Raw genomic sequence first — 24935 nt, 5'->3', positions numbered from 1 at the left:
TAATTAAAACCAATTTTTTACATTTTTACCCGCTAAGCCAGAAGCCAGACTAAGAATTTAAGTATAGCCTTTAAAAATATCTATCAAACTGGTTCTTACGTTGTACTGAGTATTATAACTTATTACGTATGTATATATTGTACATTTGTATTTTTCTAAGTCCTCTACGTTATTGTGTATCATAGTATTAGAGATTAATAAAAGATTTTTTTAAAGGAACTTGAGTTTATTTTAAAGACCTTTGATTAGTGCGTATCAAAAGCTTACTCATCACAACTAAATATTATGCAACACACTTTTCATACAACCTAGAAATAAAAAATAGTGTTTTTGAAAGCTTGAAGTCGTGGGATCAAGTCGAATTTTAGCTTGATAAACTCACAATTTTATTGTGAAAACAAATAATTGCAAATGAAACGAAAAATATTAAAAAATTACATTGTCATCTTATTTACTGGTGCAATCCAGTGGTGAGTCACCGGCCGCCGGGGGAAGGAGGGGCAGGTACTGGGCCGCCGCTGGTGAGAGTGTGTGTGTGTGTGAGTGAGGGTGGCCTAATCCGCAAGAGTCCTTCGAGCTTCTGCCAGACATAGTACCCAAGTAAAATTATTTATTAAAATATTTACTGACTATAGTTTCGGCTCTAAGGCCATTTTCAAAGTATCTATATATATAACTATAAAGGTTTTGACCACAGCATTGTAGGGAGGGAAAGAGGGAAGGAGGGTTGACTCATCAGTTCACCGAAATTCTCTGCAGGAGGTAGGTTGGGGGTTGGGGTGAGTGCAATGAACTTGACAGTAGTTGCTGTGCGAATGCCTCTTGCCGTGCGCTAATAGCTTAATGCACTACGCAGTGATTCCATTATTACTGTTCAGTACAGTACAGTTCATTGCATTACACACGTATTGAACGAGATTCTACTAAGGAGTATGTTTTTTCCATGGTTCTACTATAAGCCTATGCATATATATATTTATACATTAGCGTGTTTTTTTACCAGTTTTGTTTCGGGAGGGAGTTTTCAATTCCTTATCAATGGAAATACTGGTTAACATTTCACGTTCTTTAAATCTGCTTCTTGAGTTTGTTTTCTTTGAGCTAACCGCTTGCAGCTCTCGGCTCCACTAGGTTTTTTATGCATTTTTCACTGTTTATAAGCCTAATTACTTGTATTTCTCTATTTATTTATTACTGGTTCACTAACTGTAGTGTGAGTGTCAACACTGACTAGTGACTGTCACAGTTTAGGTTGTGTTGTGACTGATTTAAAGACTGTGCAGCAGGCACAACACGAACACAACCTACTGACTGACTACTGAGGGAGGAGTACTGTACTGGACTGGCCGGACTGGCGCCTCGCGGTAGTTGGTATTGTAGTTGTGACTTATGGGGATGGGGGTGGGACTGGGATGGAGAGGAGGGGCACGTGAACCGTAGGTCTGTAGACTACAGCTGGCCTACATGCTATTCCCGTAATTTGCGGACGTCACCCAAATTGCAAACAAAAAATCAGCTGATGTATTGCCATATAAGTATATATTTGTTTTGATTTGATTGTTATTGTTTTTATAATTTTTCTCAATGGTAAAATGGTATGCAATCTGAGTGACGTCAGCATATGATGGGAATAGCACACTTATGTATTTTCCTTCCACCATGCAGGCCTCCCTGCCTCTGATAGTATAGTGAGTGCGCCCGGTTCACACTGCTGCCTGCCTTTCCCTGACTACACGAGGTATAATCTGAAGGTCGAGTATTTTCAATTTTGTTGTGTTTATTTACTTTTGCAATAAAGGAAAATCACTTGACTACAAGTTGAAATCACCCATTTTATTTTTGAAATCCCGGCTGATAAAACCCCCAACCGCCGGCGCCCCTGGGCATATGCCCAGTCTGCCCGTTTATAAAAGTGGGCCTGTAATTAATGGGTCATTAGAAAGCCTAAGCCATGTAGATTTGCAAATAATTATAAAATTGTGATTTTATTAAATACTAGCTGTAACCCGCGGGCTTTGCCCCGTTTAACTTCTTAATTTTCAAGATTATCTCGTTCGCATGGCTCAATCACGTCCTGGTTGAAGTTTGTTCGCTACGCTCACTCACCTTTAGGTTGGAGCTCGTTCGCTGCGCTCACATGCCTTCAGGTTAGCTCGTTCGCTACGCTAACTCGCCTCCAGGTTGAAGTTCGTTCGCTACGCTCACTCACCTTTTGGTTGCAAATTAGCTGTTGTCATAAATGTAAAAGAAATAATAGTGCTGCACCCTGTTGGTAATCCTTGTAACTTTAATGCTATTGAACATCATAGATCAGAACCAACTTGTTTAATTGAAACAGCTGTTAAGATTCAATAATTCCATTTCTCATAAGGTTAACATGGGAAACTCCAGAGCCACTGGGGCGGAGCCCGAAAGGATTTTTGAAATAAGAATATGCCTATATGTTAATCGGGAATGTGAGCTATCATCATGCCAAATTTCAGCCCAATCCGACCAGTATTTTTCGAGTTTACTTTTCCCATACACACATACAGCAACCACCTCTTTTTTATAATAGTATAGATTTGATATACTGCAATATACTGCAGATGTTTCAGAGAGGTTACTTCGATGTATTCATTCAGCTTAGTGAAAACATAATAGGTCTATCTCAAAATAGATAAGTATACAAATAAGAACTTGAACTCTTAGAGAGCCTTTGGATGTTATTAGACGAACGAAAAGGGTCTATGCAGAAAACATTATTTCTGGTTTTATAAAGTATACAGTACATTGCCGAATATACTGGCAAATAAGAGTATATTTGAATTATATACGCAATCCTCTAAATTATAATATTGCGTACTGGATTAGTGATAAATCACGATCAGCAGTATTGAAGTAAACAAAAATCAGCTGTAAAATGGCTGCTAATGCTATTCTTATGGAGAACACATTACTTTAATTTACTTTACTTTTGTGTAGAGTTTGTTTGTTGTTCGTTTTTGTTTGCTTTTGATGATGTTATTTTCAATAGATTATTTGAATCACTCCATAAGTAAATCACTCTGCTAAAGGCAGCAAACATATACTTGTTTGTGAATAAATACGGTACTGTCATACTAAGGTAGATTTAGTTTCGTGATTAACTTGCATAAAAAAGGATTCCCTGATTTGAATGTTAGACATTGCCTTCGTGAAATATAAAAATGCAAATAAAGGCAAAGAAGGTGTGTTGAGGTATGCTTAGACTAGCAAATGGAGTAATCCAAATGTAATTTTGCATACTGGCTTAAAGATAAATCACGATCAAAACAGTTTTGGAATTTCACTACCGGTATTTTTCCCACCGTTACGGGATCGAGACCTTTAATTTGAGCCCTCTCCGGTCGTTCTACAACTTCCCAGTTGCCCACAATTTTGACGCAAAGAATCGGCTTACGTCATTAATATATAGTTGTGTCATAATTTAAAAAATCCGGTACAGCAGTAAAGCAGTATATAAAATTCAGGCTAAAAATCATGAAACAGTCTTGTTCCCCATCCGTGGGGCAGGACTAAAATTGAAGTTTAAATTTTGATTTTAAAATAGCCACCTAAGTAATCATTCTCTAATTGTTATGGAATATGCTCAGGTTCATTGTTAATAAGTATGTGCAATATTTGATATAATACTAACATTTGAAGGCTTTACTTTTTACTTTCAATATTTTTAATTGTAATTTATAACATTATAGATTCCGTGCTTGCAATTATACAGGTAGTAATAGCGTTTAGTTTTTGAAATCCGAATAGAATTAATAATAAACAAAAAAACTGTATTTTCTACCACTTGTAGCTACGGGCCCACCAGTTCTGGTTACGATAGTAATAATTCCCTGTGTTGGGAGGGAAACGCCACCGAGCGTCCTTACTCGATATAATGGGGGCGAAAAGCGACGAATTACCCACCCAGCCGTGGCGCGGGGATTTCTGAAGCGTCCGTCCGGGTGAAACACCATTTTGAGGGTGTCCGCGTCAAACACGTCCGGGCTAAACCACGGCCGCCTTTAACTACAGGCCGCGGCCTTGTAGAATTGGCAACGTTGCAAGTGGTGCTGTCCAGCCCTGAAAGTCCCATAAGATAACATGGAAAGCGAGTGACACCAGCTCAGTAATTTACGGATTATTTATTTAAATGTAAATGTATGATCATAAATCCATTAAAATATTTAATATAAAACATATAGTGTTCTAAACCAAAACGATTTTAATTGAAAATCTATTCCTACATTCAAACCGGAGTCGTTTTTTATAGCCCTAACCTACTAGCCCAGTGACAAATCGTCCAATGTCCTACTCCTCTAGCCTATCCTATTCTAAAAAATTCTCATTTCAAAACTAGGTAAGTTAAGCCCGGTTTCAGCCTTGTAGTTCAAAATAATTTATCTTCTCGCAACTCTGATTGTCTGTTGGTTAGTAGGCTAGTTAAAGGAAAATGCAAGATTTACTTGACAGAAAGCAGGGCCGTCCAGAAAGCTCACTATAACCATAGACTAAGCAACACAAGGGAGTATGTTTTATCTATGCTATAACTTAGTAGCCTAGTAAACAAAAATTCTGATAAGGTTATACCAGTAGCAGTAGCTTACTTACTTACTTAGTTGAGTTGACACCGAGCCAGTAACTTAGTTTGTACACTTTACAAATAAAACTAATAATAAGAGTTAATGACAAACATCTTTGTGTTCAATAATTTCAATAACAAAAATTCAGATGTTTTCCTTTATTTTTGTTGGTACACAACTACACAAGCCTTGATTAGCAATGTGTTTAAAAATCTTGTGAAGCTACAGTTTCACCCTAACCTTTGAAAGAAAAACCTCTACTTAATCTAAAAACTCAGTAGGTCTATTTCTTTTTCTTTTGGCTTTGGTTGGACTAGGTAAGTTACAAGGATGATCAAACAAAAATTTAATCTCAGTCTCCCAAGCTGATTTAAGTTAGAGCTAGGCCTAATGTTAGGGGATATGGTAATTATAAATCACTTTTGAAACTTTAAGAGTAATATGCCTAACTTAGGTAGGCCAAATAGTTTAGGCCTACAGGCCTGTCATAGGCATCTACTGGTACAGATAAGCTAACACAAGCTTTGATATTGGTATAGTTGATGGGTTTAAAGATGTTTGTGTGGCCTAACACTATCTTAGGCCTAGGCTATTAACTTTAGGAATATTATGCGATATTTTGGTTATTCAACAGGGTTAGCTTAGTTGACGGAGTTGACGTGTCATCTACTGGAAAATGTCCTGTCAAATTTAAGTGTGTAAGCCTAAACCCTTTATTTCAACTTACGGTAAATATTAACTTATGGCTGCACTTTAGTCTGTCCTACACTCATTCAAATGATAAATATCTATATAAGCCTAAAGGCTTAGATTAGCCTATTTTGATATACCGTACCGATTATTTCATTTGGCCAACCTAACTAGCACATCGCTGGTCTCGGTCACGAAGGAGGTAATTAAATTAGTTAAAATTGTTCTTTATGTAAGAGCAAACTAAGTTACCCTAACTTACAGAAGACCATTGAAGATGTGACAGTAGGGTTGTAAGTGGCTAAGTTTAGTGCTGCAAAACAAAATTATAGGATCATAGGCTACTTAACTTAACTAACAGCCAATTGTAGAATTAAGTTTAGACCTAGCCTATGTAACTAGACTTGTCAAACTCACAAACGTTTAATAGCCTGTAACTAGAGTTCTGTTCTAACAGTTTTTAAACGTTGTCTGCGTCGAGCGGTTGGGTCTGATAGAGTGACCATAGAGTAGCGAATTAAAGGAATGAGAGTGAAAAATGTCTTTAACATCAACATAATCAATACTCTTTGGCCTCAGTATCTATGCAAAACTGCAAAGAAAAATTATAAAACAGCTGCGTCTAGATTTTGGCTTCATACAAGTAGTTAAGCCTAATTTATTTTGAAACTTTAGTTCAAAAGACGTTGTTAAGAGTAAGGTTGTGATATAAATCACTAGCTCAAGAAATATATAAGTAGCTAGGAAAGTAGCTAATATTCCGCTACAACTACTTAAAAAAAGTAGCTCGCTACTGCTCTAGCTACAAAATTTGAAAAGTAGCGTAGCTACAGCTAACGCTACAAAATAAATAGCGCGCTACTGTAGCGTCGCTACTTCCCAACACTGCTCAGCACTATAGGCTTATCATCGTATACTTAATATTCATTAATATCTGTCAAATTTGTATTTTATCTATTTAATTGGTCTATTCATATAGGTAGGTATTTTGAAAATAATCCTTCCATAAGATAGATAAATACCGGTACATAGGCCTAACTCTTCACTGAGCTAAGTGGGTTATATTGGGTATTTTCACCAGTGAAGTGGGTAAAATTAAGTTACCAAAGTGAATTAGAAACCATGTTTATTCAAGTTATTCACTATTTATGAAGTACAAGTAATAAAGTGATGTTGAAATGCCTCAAGCATGTGTTGTTCCTGTTTGCAAATCAAATTATAGAAATAATGTAAAAGATGAAGGAGTTACTAGGGGTACACTTCCATATCTGTTGGCACTAATATCGAACGAGTACTTTTTATCGATATATCGAACAATCGATATATCGATAAAAAGTACTCATTCGATAGTTTAATTAGTTAGGTTAGGTTATATATCGATTAATCGATATATCGATAAAAAGTACTCGTTCGATATAAAAAGTACTCATTCGATATTAGTGCCAACAGATATGGAAGTGTACCCGTTACTAGTACATTTTCTTTCCCGAAGAATCCTGAATTGTGTAGGGCGTGGATTCGTGCAATTTCTAGAACAGATTGGGAACCCAATGCAAGCTCTGTGGTATGTATTAAACATTTTCATGATGATGTAAGTTTGACTGAAAAGTTCCAAGACATAAATGGGGAATGGCATGAAAGGCGTAAATCTCATCAACTCGATCCATTCCAACGGCAGGTTTTTACTATCTGAAATAAGAAGAAAAAATATTCATAGAGCATTAATTAATTAACAATTACAGTACTAGAAATTATCTATAAAGTATAAAAGAGGATGTTTGTATATATATTTGGCAGTGATAAACTCAGACACCACTGAACCGATTGCCACGAAACTTGGTACATACGTGTAGAATTTCATGGAATAGGTTTATACACCATCAATTTCGTGATCCGTCCAATCGGCTTCGCCCCAGTGGCTCTGGAGTTTCCCATGTTAACCTTATGAGAAATGGAATTAATGAATCTTAACAGCTGTTTCAATTAAACAAGTTAGTTCTGTTCTATAATGTTCAATAGCATTAAAGTTACAACACTATTATTTCTTTTACATTTATGTTACGTACTTCTGTCTGTTTTCAGTCTTGAAAATAGTCTGGGGATGACTAGTTTCAGGTCAAAGACCCATTATCAAATCCACATCAAATTGAAGAGTTTATAATCCGACGGAACGGAATTCTTCATCAAAACGTACATATACACGAGTCGACACAAAGTTCAAATTTTCACACGGATATGAGTACCTAACTTACATTTAAAAAGCTATAGGCCGGCCACATTCCTTCACGCACAGGACAAACCGACACAGGAACTATGGATTTGTCCACAATATTTCTAAGACGGTTTTAGGGGAGGGGGAATTTAACCTAAAACTGCCTAATATTGTAATGAAATCCATAGTTCCTGTGTCGATTTGTTATTGTTTGTCGGACATGATGGAACTGTGGATAGTTCCATCGTGTCCGCCATACAAACTGTGTCGGTTTATCCAGTATGTGAACGAATGTGGCCGGCCAATAGCTTTTTAAATGTATATAAATGTGCTTGTATCTATGTGTAAATTTGAGCTTTATGTGTCGACTCGTATATATACATTTTGATGAAGACCTCTGTCGCCCAGTTTGATGTGGATTTGATAATGGGTCTTTGACGCGAAGCTAGTCATCCCCAGACTAATTTTTTAAGACTGAAAATGCGGGATGAGGTACGTAAGTTTTATACGGTTTATAGACTTGTTCTTTCACTAAAAAATCCCAATAAAGACTTAATACTTTTGAAAATAAAATATTAAGAAGCGTTTTTTGGACCAATAAAAGATAAGTTTTGTGGAGAATAAAAAAATAGGGGGTTGAGGGAATTTCATAGAGAACTAGAGAACTAGATAGGTACCTATTGTGGTAGTGGCAAGTAGAAGGTTGAGATAGCTGGGCCACATTCAAAAGACAGGTGAGAGAGAGATAGTAAAGCATGTGATAAGAGGTACTATGGAGGATAGGAGAGCATTGGGAAAAAGTCCTAAGGAGAATGGGAGCAAACCTAGAGCTGGCAGAAGATGGAGGATCCTGGAGGCACATGGTTGGCGACGCCAAAGACCGCCTAGGGTTTAAATGGCCACAGGAGTGCGTAAGTAAGTAACGGTAGATAATATAACGGCTGTGATCTCGGGTGATATTCATGATGACATTATAATAAATTATAAATCCACACTAAGACAAAAATATTTCTACTTAAGCTAATGGTTACCCGTCTCAGGTAGGCTAATCTGTTAGATATTATATAAGTTAGGTAGGCTACATCATTTACTGTTATGTCTATTGAGCTATTATGAATGTTTAGTCTATGTTTAACATTAGACAACAATGTAGCAATGAGTTTAATAGATCACCACTAGTGATATGGGTAGATATTATTAACTAATTAATTAGGCCTAAATAAAACTTTTTTTAAATAAAAACAATTTTGAATTACACTTTTAATTAGCCTGCAAGCTGTAAATAATTAAAATGCAGTTGATTTTTTTTAATTCAAATTTTTAGTTTAATTGGTTAATAATAGTTACCCAGATCAAACAACTGATTTTTCCGTTCCCTTTAAACAATTGTAAAAAACAAGATTGCATCTTTATTACATTGAAATTCAAACAAGTTTATGCATTTCAACTCACTCTTTCATTTAGGCTGATACCAATAATTGGCAAAGCCATGTAGGTACGGATGTAATTTCATTAAACTTACCAACATTTGCATTTGTTTGGTTTAGCCTTGCTCGGTCCCCATATTTTTTTCTGAATGGAAAAATGTTGTAGCAATTAGTTCAACCACCATCCTCCTAGTTACTAGTTACATCTGCTGTAGATGTACTGTTGTAGAAATCTTTCACCCATGCTGTTCAGCAATCCACCTGGTAAAACATAAATGAGTTAGATATCTCTACTACATACATTGACATCCAGACAAATTTTTTTTTTTTTTTAATTCAACTCTTTCATTTAGGGCTGATACCAATAATTGGCGAAGCCATTTAGGTTAAGATTTAATTATCCTACATTAAAACTTACCAAGAGATGCACTTGTTTGGTTTAGCCTTTCCAAAATCTGCCTTGCTCGGTCCCCCAATGAAAAAAAAACTTTGTGGCAAGCAGGTTATTTATGATACATTAAAACGTTACGGTAGAATATACGTTTCTCTCATATGTTAGGGGAAATCCTCCAAATTGGGTTATGTTCTGAATACTAGAGGACATAGATTGATTTTACCAAAATTTAGTTTTATTTATATGTTTAAGCAAGATATTAAAGAGTAAATAACAAAAACCCCTCAACAAATAGCAGGCGGAAACAAAACTTTAAATCTTCTTTGGCTGATCAATAAGAATGACAAGTCTATAAGGGATTATGTTTTAACACTTAATATTCTAAACAAGGCAAGCTCAGGAAGTACTAAGGAACTAAAGGCCAAGTTTAATATACATGTCACAGGCAAAGTATATAATGCAGGCTTTCTATACAATGCCTGAAGCATTTAGGCAAAATAAAGGAAAAGCATAATAACTATAGGATTCCAAACACTTTGACAAGCCATTGTGTATAATGCTTAGGCATTCTATATCTTAACTACCTTCGTATGGTCACCATTCCAATTAAAAGTACTAAGCATGCCCATAGGTGTGTCGGGCAAAGTGTAAAATATATATTAAAAAAAAAAACATTGTTTAACCAGTATTGGTTTATTTTGTGTTTAGGTTTGTGTTTGCATAGGTTATCCAAAAAGACTACAGATCTGGCTGTGGAACGTATCTAGCAAAGCAAGGGGTGAACCGGTACAGTACGAAGGTGAACTGTACTGATAAATTTTAGTGGCAGTAACCAGGATCCGGACCCACGGCATCGCTGCCTTAGGCCCGAAGTCCGGACGCTACCAACTGAGCCACCGACTCACCAAAGACTGTTGATACTGAACAATGAAAAATTATTGTAGTTGTAAATTTGAAGTGACCTTAAGTTAAATAACGGAAATGTAGCATAAAAGATGGACAGAGTGCAAATCTGTATACTTAAAAAATATATTTAAGAAATCGACATAAACCGACAATAAGTTATCATACTAAGTAGTTACATAGACTATAACTTACTAAAATATTTGCTAACTTATAACCTACCTAGAGTCGAAGAAATACAATATTTAGACTTCACAAGTGAGTATTGTGAGTCTACTTGTTTAGTCTTGCAAATAGCCATTTTAGTTTTATGTAAGTTATTTAAGTCAGTCACTAACCAATAGCCTGCATGCCTGTTAACTTAATTCCCTAAGCATTAAATGATCATGGTAGACTAAATAGGTTATCAGTTAGATGTCCACAGTGAAGCCTAGCCTAGGCACTCTCTGATACTACCTTGTCTAGACAAAAATTTAGAGAAACTAACTATGTAATGCTTCTATAGGCTATGTCTTGTCTAACCCACGAATACAGTACTAACTTAACTTAGAACAGGAACAGGCCAATGATAGGCTTTAAACGAACAGACACGGTATGGATCATAAATTTAATGTCTATGTTAATGCTGTAAAGTTAAGACAATAGGTCAGTAGCACGAATACTTTCGTGAGGGTCGTTTTGTTGTTCAATTATTACTTTAAAAAATGCATTTAAATTTATCTGCGTTCAACTTTATGAAGGGATTAATTGACGCAATTTATGTCTGTTACTTTCAGATCTATATTGGATATATTTATAAAGACAATGCCTAGACCAAACTACAAAATAGGCTTACTTAATAAGTTAATAAATACATGGGCAATTAGACAATAAGATTAGAACTGAAATCTTAGCTGGTTCTTTAATCTGTAGGCTAGTTTTTAGTTTTTGTACCAAAATCAAACTTACGTATTGTTGCTGATACAACTCGATTCTTCAAATGATTTAGAGAAATAATAATTAACTTAGCATATTTCGTGAAAATAATGTACTGTACAAGTTGAACAACAACAGACTACTTGATTATACAACTGTACTTGTCAATTGTACAATTGTACTTACTTGTCTGGTCTGCATTCTGCAAGTGCAAAGTGTGTAAAAATATTAAAAGTGCGTGTCGGCGTCGGCTGCTTCCAATCCAAACAAAATGTAAACAACACAGTCACGTGACACAGCACCACTTGCGACGTTGCCAGTTCGATGGCCGCGGCCTGTAGTTAAAGGCGGCCGTGGCTAAACACGGAGCCAACTCTCAGCCACCTTCATTGCCAAAATGCTCTCTACTACAGCGCTGCTCACGGAGGAATTTTGAACTAATGCTTCAATCTGGTGTACCTCCCCCCTATAAGTCAGACCCGAAAGGGAAACGGGAAACTGAAAACAGTGAAAACTTAAAGTGAGGTTATGTTATGGTTAGTGGTTATGTTATGGTATGGTAGGGCCTAAGAAAGAAGGCAATGGTTTTATTTGAAAACACAAGACACTTTTTTTTTAATGTGATAAGTTATTTACAAATGGTTTACTGAATAAAAAAGGGATAGGCTAGTAAAAAGTTTTTAGGTGAGTTGTGGGAACTGAATTTTTACCGTGTTTTAAGATTTGGCAGGAATACTGTACTTGTAAACATGTCAACTGTAACCACATCACCAAACAGGATTAATACTAAAATGAAGCCTGTAGTCAAACCTGTCATCAGAATCAAAAGCCCTAAAAGTGAAATCAAGGTTAGTGCACAATAGGCCTATTCAACAGGTTTTTTTGTTTAGGCTAATAAGTTATGTATGTAAAACAAGAGCCTAAGGCCACTGATGCTATTTTTAGTTGTTGGTTTCTCCTGCAGCTTGTTATGATGGCATAATATTCTATAAGTTAGTAGGGATGAGTATCGATAGTAACATCGACGTCAACCATTGATGCACCGATAACGTTATTGCTAAAACATCAATGTTTTTGGGACTAAAACATCAATTGTTTTTCGATGTTTTTTACAGTTTTTGGTCTGATTTTGTAGCCTACTATTTAGTTGGAAAACATCGAAAAGTTATCTCACTACTTAGCCCAAAACCATTGATGTCAAACGAAAATATTGATGTACAAACAAAATATTGATGTAAAGAAGTAAACTACAACAGTTTTCATTTTCTCCATAAGAATAACTTGGGAATTTTAAATTAGGCCTACACTATTTTTAAATTTTCTCCGTTTAAAGTGCGCTTCAATATACCGCATTATTATTTTTAAGTTATTTTTTTAAACTCTACCAAACGGTAAAAAAGTTATTGCAAAATTTTTTGTAATCCATAAAATTTATTCCATAAAACCTATTTTTACCCCCATAAAACCCCCCCATAAACCCCGCTCCCATTGTCCGATTATGCTGGTTCGCAAACTCGTTAGAATAAACGTAGGTTTACACGTTTTTACCAAATTTCATCACTATCAGTTCATTTTTGCTCGAGTTATCGCGCTAACGGACACACATATGTATACTAGCAGAGTACTCGTCCTTCGTACGGATTTAACATCATATAAGTATAAAATGCTTATTGAAGTTATGGGAGAGGACACGGTTTAAGAAAATTTGGTCTTTTATTTATTTATTTATTTATTTATTTATACCAATGGTCAAACCAATACATAAATATGACAAAACTTATATAAGACTAAAAAAAAAAAATAGACATTTTTGATGAAATTTTAGCCAACTTGAAGTACATTCAATAAATAGATTAACAATGATAACAGAAAGATATAAGATATAAAGATATAAGAAATAACAAGGTATAGATATAACAAGATATAGATATAACAAGATGATATAACGATATAACAAGCAACAACAGTGTAAATAGGAAATAAATATAACAAAATATAGTAAATAACAATATAAATATAAATATAAAAAGTAACAATGAAGCATAACACGGACAAGAACAACAAAACAATAATGATAAATCTACGAGGAACGCAAGCTGCTAACGAGTTTTTTTTAAACGTTTCATTGTTCATGCTGAACAAGTCCAATTGACCAGGTAGGTTGTTTGCCAGACGTTGCAGACGAGGAAGTGCACTGTGGTACATGTACTGTGTTGAGTACTGCCGCCTCGCAAACAGCTGGGTATGGCGAAGGCTACGTGATGTGCGGAAGTCTAGTTCCAAGAGCAGGTCGGGAGCATCAATGGAGGATGTGATCAATTTCTTCAGGAATAAGACATCATTTACCTCACGTCTGGTAGAAAGAGGCAACAGGTTCAACTGGAGTTGCAGATCATGAACAGGAACAGCACGGTATTGCATCCCCAAACGTAGACCAACCAGGCGAACAAAACGGCTTTGAGTGTTTTCCAGCCTGGCGATCTGACCAGACTGGTACGGATTCCAAACTGTGGAGGAAAACTCAAGTATGGGTCTGACAAGATGGATATAAAGAGTTACCAGTGCCGATACTGAAAATCTGTCATGACTGACCCTGGTGATGAAATTAAGTGCTGAGTTGGCCTTCTTGCAAATTTAGTTAATGTGCTCTTGAGGATTGAGGTCAGGAGAGAGTATGATGCCTAAGTCTTTGACCTTTGAAGAACGTTGAAGTTGCTGATCTGCTAGTTTATACGGATGAATAATAGGATTATTAGATCTGGTGAAGGTTACCACAGAGCACTTTGAGACATTCAAAGACATTTCATTCATCTGGCACCACACTGACAGTAAATCAATACTATTCTGTAGAGCCTCGCAGTCTCTCACATGTGAAATCTCTCTGAAGATCTTGGCATCATCAGCAAAAAGCAGTACATTTGAATCCAAATGCTGAACCAAATCATTGATAAACAACACTTAAACACCTTTTAATTTATAAGGAATCCTATAGTGTAGGCCTACCACACATCTAGGCTACCATAGCCCAAATGTCGTACCACTGCAGCTAAACCATAGAAAAAAGTAAAGTTCTCATTGTGTACCATAACTTTTTGGCCCGACAGAGGTCGTCCTGTCCTAATGTGGTTTTATGTCAAATGCTCGTTTAATTTCCAAGAACAAGATGAGCTCGTTCGCATCGCTCAATCACGTCCTGGTTGAAGTTCTTTTGCTACGCTTACTCACCTTTATGTTGGAGCTTGTTCACTGCGCTCACTTGCCTTCAGATTTAGCACGTTCGCTACACTAACTCGCCTCCAGGTTGAAGTTCGTTCGCTACGCTCACTCACCTTTTGGTTGCAAATTAGCTGTTTTCATAAATAAATAAAAAATAATACTGCTGCACTCTGTAGGTAAACCTATTAACTTTTTAATGCTATTGAACATCACAGAATCAAATTGTTTAGTTGAACCAGCTGTTAAGATTCTTTAATTCCATTTAAATATAAATAGGCTACTCATAAGGTTAACATGGGGAACTACAAAGCCACTGGGGCAAAGCCCGAAAGGATTTTTGAGATAAGAATATGCCTAAATGTTAATTGGGAATGTGAGCTATCATCATGCCAAATTTCATCCCAATCCATCCATTAGTTTATGCGTGATTTATCAACACACACACACAGTAAGATAAATATATATATGTACGGTATATAATATATATATATTTAAATTGAACGGATGGTGTTTTTGGCCTCTAGGGACCTCAAAACGAAAAATTAAATCGGTCCCGGGTCCAGGTCTTACCATGAGTAGGCCTACTATGGTAATACAGCTTATTCCTAATATGAGAAATTCGCTAAAAGATGCTAGGCCCAGCCTACACTAAATTAAAATGGTTCATTCTATAAAATGAATGAGCAGCAAACTTAATGTTAGAAAAACATGCAAAATTAAGTACCGGTAGCCTAGATCTAAAGTCTGCTTCAAAAAATGCATCAAGGATGTAAGGCTAAACAAACTTAGGCTAACTTAAATGCTACGGTAAGGCTGTATAATTTAAGTCAAAAAGTACAGATGACAATCTATGTTACAGTACACAATTCTTTAATATCAAACAATGTGTAATGAGAGTAAGAATGAATGAAAAAGAACTTTTATCACCTTTAGAAAGGTTTTTAATAACTTGAACAATACTACATTGAATTATAATGGATTTGTTTACAAACACAACAAAACAATTGAAGACACATGTTTTTTACTACATTCTTCCTCCCTAATGTTAATGAACGTAGTCATTTAAATAATTAGGAGGTCTTCTGCTTCTGAAACTTCTTCTCGGATATGTGTTATGGTTCTCTCCTCTAGAAGCTTCTTGTCTAGGTTGTAAATTCTCGGCAGTAGTATTCATTTCATCTTCTTGATTCTGTGTTGATGATGGACTAGGAAAGTATTCAGGTTCAGGTTGAGAAGTGGGTAATAGAGTATTTCCATCACTCTCAAAATCGGTTTGCTCTATGTCGGTTTGGTACTCACCAAGCGGAGCAAGATGACGTCTAGACACGGTAGTTTCTCTTCCATCAGGCAACTTAACATGAGCATACTCGGCATTCCCGTGAAGAAGTTGGACCTCTTCAACAAGTGGCTCTTGGACGTACGATTGAATTTCTTCAAGTAGACAAGGACGGAATTGAGAAGCCATGAAGGAGATGAAACACCATTGTTCCCAGATCTACGTGGATGTAAGAACATACGCTCGTGAGGAGTTTGATTTGTGACTGTGCAAAGTAATTATCTCACTGAGCTGAGGGCATCCTCTAAAACTGTCTCCCATTGGTTTATTTCCAAGTTAAGTGATTTCAATGCCAGTTCAATTGTTTTCCATAGAATGCCGTTATACCTTTCAACTTGCCCATTACCTGCTGGATTGTACGCAGTGGTTCTACTAGTTGAGATTCCAAGTGAGTTCAAGTAGCTTTTTAAGTCTTGGCTCAGAAATGATGTTCCTCTGTCCGAATGTATGTAACTAGGAACCCCAAAAGTAGAAAATAATGTTTTTAGTTTTGACTTAACTGTTGACGATGACATGTCTGAACACGGGAAAGCGAAAGGGAACCGTGAAAACTCGTCTACTATTACTAATAAACGGTTTTCGACTTGATGAAGGCAGCGGGCCTTTGAAATCGATATTCAGCCGTTCAAATGCAGAAGTGGCTTTATTCAAAATCCCTCCGTGTTTGAAGAATCTATGTTTCACAGCAGCACACACATTGCAGGAGTTTGTTATTCGTCTGATTTCATCAATCGAGTAGAAACGTGTCACACCTGGGTGACATAGATTCGCATGTAAATCAATCAAACAGTTTTTCTTGATTTTGGATTGAAGAACATACTCTAGTCAGGGCATCTGCAGCCATATTATCTTTACCGGGTCTTTATACAATATCATAATGAAAGCACGACAATTCCAGTTTCCACCTCATTATCTTTTCATTTTTCACTTTGCCATGATGGTTGTTATCGAACATAAAAGCAACCGACCTCTGGTCAGTAATCAGCTTGAAATGTTTTCCAACCAAATAGTGACGCCATTTCCGCAGTGCTTCCACAATGGCTTGTGCTTCTTTTTCGATACTTGAATGTCTTTGTTCTGCTGGAGAAAGTATCCTTGAGAAGAATGCGACTGGACGGTTCGATTGAGTCAAAGTAGCAGCAATGGTACTCTCAGTTTCTACGATGAACTGTGCTTCAGGGTCAATGCAGCTTACTACAGATCTACGATAACTGCTGGTATCGATTTTATTGAATCAATAATTGACTCCATTGACAGAAATGAGAAGGTAATTCGAATTTTTCTCGACTTTTCAAAAGCATTTGACTCCGTTTCGCATAAGAAATTGCTAGAAATTCTTCACGGTTTAAATATAAATAATAAAGAGCTTAAGTGGTTCAGTTCATACTTGCGAGGAAGGCAACAATGTGTCCAAATACAGCATAATTTCTGCCATCCAAATAGTAAATACTCTTATACTCAAAATGTTTACTCTAAATACAAAAATATTAAATATGATGTCCCCCAGGGATCTATTTTGGGCCCTCTTTTATTTCTTTGTTATATGAAGGTGTTCCCACTAGCTGTCGATGGAGGAAGTTCAGTGTGTCTTTATGCTGATGACACCAACATCACAGTTACAGGCAATTCCCAAGAGGAAGTTGAACTGAAATCTTTTCTAAATCTTTTATCAATTAAATATAAATGATTTCTCAAGTAGCAAAAATCTCCTAATAAATTGATATTGGATCAAAACCTAAATTGGGATAAGCATGTTGAGAATGTAATTGATAAAATGTCAAAAGATAGATATGCCCTGCGACAAATGTCAAGGGTGTGTGATATTGATACTTTAAAAACCATATACTTTGCATTAATAAATTCTCATATATCCTATGGTATAGCAATTTATGGAGGAACTACCCAGAAAAATTTGGATAAAATTCTTCATCGTAAAAAAAGCACTCCGAATTATTTTCAAAATTAAAAATAAACGCCAATCAATGAAACCATTCTTTTATAAATTAGGTGTTATGACAGTCTATGACTTGTATATTTATGAAACTATATTACATGTAAAAAAAATTAAACCTCCAAATTAATAGTACAAATATTCGACACTATAAATTAAGGCATACTAGGCAGGTTGAACAACATAAATCAAAGTTTTTTGAGAAGAAATGTAGTTTCATTGACATTAAATTCTTATTTAATTTACCTAAAATTATAATAGAGGAAAAAAGCTTTGATGTTTTTAAAAAAAGATTGAAAATTTATCTCCTTTCATTGTCTTTGTATTCTTTGGATGAATTTTGGAATTCAAGAGAAATCATAAATGATGGTTAATAAAGATGATTTCATTTAATTTTGTTTTGTTTATTCTTCTTAGGTTTAGCATTTGTTTTGTAAAGATAATGATTGTTTTAGCGATAAGTACGGCATAATTCATCTTTATATTTATTTGACGCTATTCATTGTATAAAAATTTGTACTGTAAATGAATAACTTAAAGAGAATTTGAATTGAATTGAATATATATATATATACAAGCTGTACCCGCGGGCTTCGCCCCGTTTAACTTCATAAGTATTCGCATGGCTCATTCACGTCCTGGTTGAAGTTCGTTCGCTACGCTCACTCACCTTTAGATTAGAGCTCGTTCGCTGCGCTCACTTGCCTTCCAGTTAGCTCGTTCGCTACGCTAAATCGCCTCCAGGTTGAAGTTCGTTCGCTACGCTCACTCACCTTTTGGTTGGAAATTAGCTGTTGTCATAAATTAAAAAAAAAAAATAATAGTGCTACACCCTGTTGGTAATCTTTGTAACTTTTATGCTATTGAACATCATAGAACAGAACCAACTTGTTTAATTGAAACAGCTGTTAAGATTCATTCATTCCTTTTAAATATGAAAAATCATAAGATTATCATGGGGAACTACAGAGCCACTGGGGTGGAGCCCAAAAGGGTTTTTTGGAATTCAAGAGAAATCATAAATGATGGTTAATAAAGATGATTTCATTTAATTTTGTTTTGTTTATTCTTCTTAGGTTTAGCATTTGTTTTGTAAAGATAATGATTGTTTTAGCGATAAGTAAGGCATAATTCATCTTTATATTTATTTGACGCTATTCATTGTATAAAAATTTGTACTGTAAATGAATAACTTAAAGAGAATTTGAATTGAATTGAATATATATATATATACAAGCTGTACCCGCGGGCTTCGCCCCGTTTAACTTCATAAGTATTCGCATGGCTCATTCACGTCCTGGTTGAAGTTCGTTCGCTACGCTCACTCACCTTTAGGTTAGAGCTCGTTCGCTGCGCTCACTTGCCTTCCGGTTAGCTCGTTCGCTACGCTAAATCGCCTCCAGGTTGAAGTTCGTTCGCTACGCTCACTCACCTTTTGGTTGGAAATTAGCTGTTGTCATAAATAAAAAAAAAAAAAATAATAGTGCTACACCCTGTTGGTAATCCTTGTAACTTTTATGCTATTGAACATCATAGAACAGAACCAACTTGTTTAATTGAAACAGCTGTTAAGATTCATTCATTCCTTTTAAATATGAAAAATCATAAGATTAACATGGGGAACTACAGAGCCACTGGGGTGGAGCCCAAAAGGGTTTTTTGGAATTCAAGAGAAATCATAAATGATGGTTAATAAAGATGATTTCATTTAATTTTGTTTTGTTTATTCTTCTTAGGTTTAGCATTTGTTTTGTAAAGATAATGATTGTTTTAGCGATAAGTAAGGCATAATTCATCTTTATATTTATTTGACGCTATTCATTGTATAAAAATTTTTACTGTAAATGAATAACTTAAAGAGAATTTGAATTGAATTGGATATATATATATATACAAGCTGTACCCGCGGGCTTCGCCCCGTTTAACTTCATAAGTATTCGCATGGCTCATTCACGTCCTGGTTGAAGTTCGTTCGCTACGCTCACTCACCTTTAGGTTAGAGCTCGTTCGCTGCGCTCACTTGCCTTCCGGTTAGCTCGTTCGCTACGCTAACTCGCCTTTAATGTTAATCGGGAATGTGAGCTATCATCATGCCAAATTTCAGCCCAATCCGTCCAGTAGTTTATGCGTGATTGAGCAACACACACACACACACACACAAACATACACACAAACTCACAAACTTTCAGATTTATAATATTAGTAAGATATATATGTCCGAGGCGATAAGTTGAGTAATTTTTGTCCGATTTTGATGAAATTTGGTTTAAAAGTGTAAAGCAGGATAAACTTGAATTAGTTCGCGAACCAGCATGATCGGACCATGGGAACCGGGCTTTACAAGAGGTTTTATGGGGTAAAAATTGGTTTTTCTCACTTTTGACCCTTGAAACAGAAAAATTCCCAATTCCTCTTTAGAACTTTTTAAAAAGCTTAAAAAACAAATACAGTGGAACCTTGATAAGAAGACCCTCGATAACAAGTCGCCCTTGATAACAAGGGTCATTTTCAAATCCCCTTAAAATTATTTTACCCCTAATCACATGTTATTACAAACCTCGATAAGAAGTCAACCTTGATAACAAGTCTTATTTTACAAACCCCATGAGAGTCTTGTTATCAAGGTTCTACTGTAATTTAGTATATAAAAGTATTTTTGTTTAGTTATTGGTAACGGAGAAAATTTAAAAAAAATTTAAATTTAAAATTTCCATGTTATTCTTATGGAGAATATTGTAAAATGTTGTAGTTTGCTTGTTTATGGATATATTTTGATCAAACTTGGCCAATTTATTTATTTTATACTAAGCTATCTTACTAAAACACATTTTATTAGTTTCCTTGTAGCATCAAACCTAGGTACTCGTTATACCTAATGTTATTTAAATATATTTAATTGAAGATTAATTCAGACAAATGGAAATTCGCTTAGTCGGCAGGTTTGCTGCGGCGGGGGTATTTTTATCTAAATAGGCTATTATGAAGATGCGGTCTTATTATTTACTTTCAACAGGTCAAGTAAACTTCTTATCCTGTTGTGAAATTTTATGTGGAAACTTTTGAGTGTGCCAAATTTGACTAAATGTAACCACATGGGTTTGATAACAAAGATATAATATTGATCATATGTAAAATGAGAGCTAAACAACCCATTTTAATAAACTTTTTTAACTCTAATAAAGCATGTTGTTAAACTAATGTTTATGTAAGTTCAACAAAACATGTGGTCTACGGTATCGCTGAGTTTATACAACACATTCTATACTTCCCAACCAATTGTAAAATTTGAAATACTTTTTAAGATAATATCGTGTTGGTAACACACTTGATCGTCATGTTGTATTGATCAGAATGTTGAAAACTATTCATACAATTTTCTCAAACCCTAGTAGCACAAATATATATTAAATACATATGAATAAATATATTTAAAATCTATTTTATATATCTTAAGTGTGTATTAATGTAAATTTTATATAATATTTAAAATATATTAAATATATAAAAAATATGTTTTTGAATCTATTAAATATTAAAAAAATATGTTCCAATAATATATTTTATTGAATAATATTTAAATAAAAAATGTATTTAATATCTCTTCCAAACATCCCATTAGGCCTAAACATAAAAACACAAAATAATAAAGATTTAGTATGAAAAACACAATTATCAGTTGAGTAAATTGATTGAATAGTTCATAAAAATAAATTTTGAAAAAATTGCTGGATAAAATTTTTTCAGCCCCGGTGGGTCTCGAACCTGGGTCCTTCGACTTATGAGCCTCCTACCTTACCACTGAGCTACTTGTGATCGTTGTTAGCATTGGTTTTCAAATGGTGAAAGAGTGGCCCTCAGTTGCAATGGTTGCAATACTTGAAATATTTATGATACTACAGTATAATATGATTCTGTTTTGGCATCAAGTAGTTGAGTTGAATAGTGCTGTAGTGAATAGTGAGTAGTCTCCACAAATACAAATACAGTAAACTACAAAATTTAAATACTATGACAAATATTATGAAATTTATGGCATATGTAAATCAAATAATTATTTTTAGAACGTCATATACAACCGTAATTAGTTTCTTAAAAGGTCGCCAGTCACTAGCACCCTTTTCTAGCCAATCATTCGAGATTTCTATGATCACATTCATTGTCAAATATTGCAATTAAAAAATAAAACCCATCAACACTTTTTTTTTGTAGCTGTCAAACATGTATAGGCCTACTGCCTCTTGACTATATGCTATTTTATTTCTTTACGTGTATGATAGAGTGACACCATTCAGAGTACGTATTATTATTAACTTAATTTTAACGCTTTCACAATAGCAATTATCATACAAAAAATGCATGTATAAATCGATAGACACTATAAAAAACAAAAAGATGCAAATTATTTATTTGCTAATATATAGATTATAGGCTATATATTCTAAAAATATAATATTATTTTATTAATAAAAATATTAGACGTGTTTCAAAATATATTTATAAATAATTTAAATATATAATATAGTTTCAACAATATGTTTTATATATATTTAAAATATTCTCAACACATAATTTTTTTAAATATTTAATAGGAAAAATATACATATAAAATATGTATATTATAGATTCTATACTTGTTTTATCAATATATATTATGAATCTATTTTATATATTCAAAACTTATATTTAATTTATATTTTGCATTGCTTTTTGGTAATATTTTTAATATATATTTGAATATATCAAACTATTATTAAAGATATATTATATATATATATTTTATTCGAGGTTCTATCAAATACAACTTTAAATATATAAAATATTTATAAAATACATATTTGTGCTACTAGGGAAGCAGGCAGAATTTAAAAAGTTACATCTGCTAATCATATGGCATGCAGGATTATTTAATTTTTGCCTGAAATGTCAAATCTAGCCAAGATTGAGAAAATGTCGATTGGCCGGATTCAACCAAAACTGTCAGTTCACCAGATGATATTACCAAGCAAACATAGAAAAAATACTGATACAAAGGATGTATGTAATGTCCACATCTTGACTTATGAATCTTGTTATAGATGTTGATAGCTCTGAGACAAACTGATAAGTTAAATTGATGAAATAGTTGTATTATACCTATAAACAATATTTTAATTTATTGGTTTATTAAAAACCATGAAACGTGATCATTTTGCTCAACTGACTTTCACTGCTATGAAAACAAGCCTAGTTATTGAGTGCTAAGATATTTACAGTCAATCTAAGTTTGATATACAAATTGTGTAACTAATCGTATGTAGGCATTTGAATGGTACCCAAAAATATTAAGGTTTTTATTTCCATATTCATGTTATGTTGTTGTTGAATCAAACAGTTTTTTCAGGTTCACAAACTTATAAATGAAAAAATTGCATCACCACCAGAAATCACAATTCGAGGAGGCAGTGGACCCCCCACTTCTGTAAGTAATTTTTAAAAACTGTTTTAGATCGAATTTACATTGGATCTGGAACTCAGTTATATTTACCTTAGCAAGCTTTTCAATTCTCAAACAAACATAATTATTTATACCTGTTTTGAAACTAAAATAGTGGCTTCCAATTTAAAAGGTTACACTTAGGTCTTGATATACTTCTTTGTATTTAGTAATACAGTAGAGTCCCGCAAACTCGGCGTAATGTGGACTGGAAGGGTGCCGAGTTTGTGAAGTGCCGGGTTATCGGGAACTAGAGTTAAAAATAAGAACAATAAAATTTTTAAGCTTTTTAACCGCCTTTTTTAATTAGATTTATATTATAAGTCAGTATTAAGTCATAGGATTTAGTACAACAAATCCTTAGTACGAGTTACAAAGCTTACTAGAGCTGACTAGTGTCCATGTTTAACTCGGACTAAAAAAATCACTAATTTTCTGAGCCAGGTGATGGCCGAGTTATCCAGACTGCCGGGTTATCGAGTGCCAAGTTTGCGGGACTCTACTGTAATGACAAAAGTAAAAATTCTGATTTTCATTTTCAGGATGACAATGAAAACAAAATCTACCAGGCTTGGAATAGGCTAAAGATTAATGCACTGTCTAAAGCAATCGCAATTGCTCCTGATGTTGTAAACTGCACAATCGGCCCTCATTCCCACTCCACAGACACTCCTGATTTTGAATCCATTGACAATGAAAAAGTCGACTTACAAAATGTTGTTACCTCTACACCTTTAAAATCAAACGAGAGAATAAAAGTAAAAAAAATTGAGGATTCTGTTGATTGCTACAAAAGTGAGACATTTAACATTTCACAAATAATACATGACTCGAATGTTTCTCCCACGAGTTATGAAGTAGATCAGTTGACACTGCTGAAAAACGAATGCTTGAAGAATATCGAAACTCAGATTGTCAAATGCGGTGAGGTAAGTGAATCTTTTTTTATCTCAAACCTTCTTGAAAATCCATCTGGATAAAATGGTACCATTCTAATCTGGTAATCTTGGTGAGTCGGTGGCATGGCGGACCACGGATCCTGGACAGCGATTTCATGGGGTTCCTATCCTAGTGCCTGCCACAGAATTTGATCAGTACAGTCCACTCTTACACTATATTGGCTCATCCCTTGCTTTGCTGGATACGATCCTTGCATGAGCCCATGGCCTAAGTGAACGGGCAAATGGAAGGTTAAAAGAATAAAGGCTTCCCTAAATAAAAACAAAAAAAAACCTTTGCTGTCGTCTTAGGTGTGTCCAGACTCTTGGAAACGGGGGTGCCAGAGCTTCTGAATGGTCCAGGCATTTATTCCCGCAAAATTTTAAATTGGAGCTAGAATATCAAATTTTTAACGATTTATAGCTTATAACTTTTTACATCTTTGAAAACTTTCAATTAACTCTCTATCATTCTTCACTGATTGCTGTTTGTGATTCTGACATACTGTAACCCTTTATTATCATGCAAAAAATGTTATAATTTACTAATAGAATAAGACGTTTTTTATTTATGTGCACATTTTGAATATTTTAATCACACGTCCCATGGATTATCTAGTTGCTTTGAATAAATGTTGAACCTTCAAACGAAAACCAACAAGTTTTGACCAATCAGAGGACGCTGAGCCTTCAGCCCATGATTCAATGCGACAGCTGAAGCTCGACTAGTGCTGCACCCAAACTTACATTACTTAAGGCGCAAGCGAAACTAATGAAATTAAGAATGAGGCTATAAATGTAAAATCACACCATCGGTATCAACGTGCACTTTAGTGTCAGTGCATTCCATGATATATCCGTCCAAGCCATGACGTCTGGTTTTTTTTTTTTTTT

General features: G+C 34.8%; 1 protein-coding gene across 2 annotated transcripts in view; it reads left to right on the top strand.

The window, feature by feature from the left end:
- Positions 1–11614: 11614 nt before the first annotated feature.
- Positions 11615–24935, top strand: part of LOC129004750 (mRNA export factor Gle1) — a 99931-nt gene continuing 86610 nt past the window's right edge. The window contains exons 1-3 of one of the 2 annotated variants that reach the window (XM_054433365.1): positions 11615–11975; positions 23002–23088; positions 23646–24032. In XM_054433365.1, the coding sequence (XP_054289340.1) occupies positions 11877–11975; positions 23002–23088; positions 23646–24032 (573 nt within the window). In that variant the 5' untranslated portion in view covers positions 11615–11876. The remainder of the gene's footprint in view (positions 11976–23001; positions 23089–23645; positions 24033–24935) is intronic. The other variant, XM_054433374.1, reaches the window with a different exon arrangement.

Source organism: Macrosteles quadrilineatus, unplaced genomic scaffold, assembly GCF_028750875.1.
Source record: "Macrosteles quadrilineatus isolate MER2022 unplaced genomic scaffold, UCM_ALF_1.0 Scaffold_1__1_contigs__length_201487025, whole genome shotgun sequence".
NCBI classification, from domain to species: Eukaryota; Metazoa; Arthropoda; class Insecta; order Hemiptera; family Cicadellidae; genus Macrosteles; species Macrosteles quadrilineatus.
Note: the sequence above shows the minus strand (reverse complement) of the source record. Positions and strands in the feature narration are given on the sequence as shown.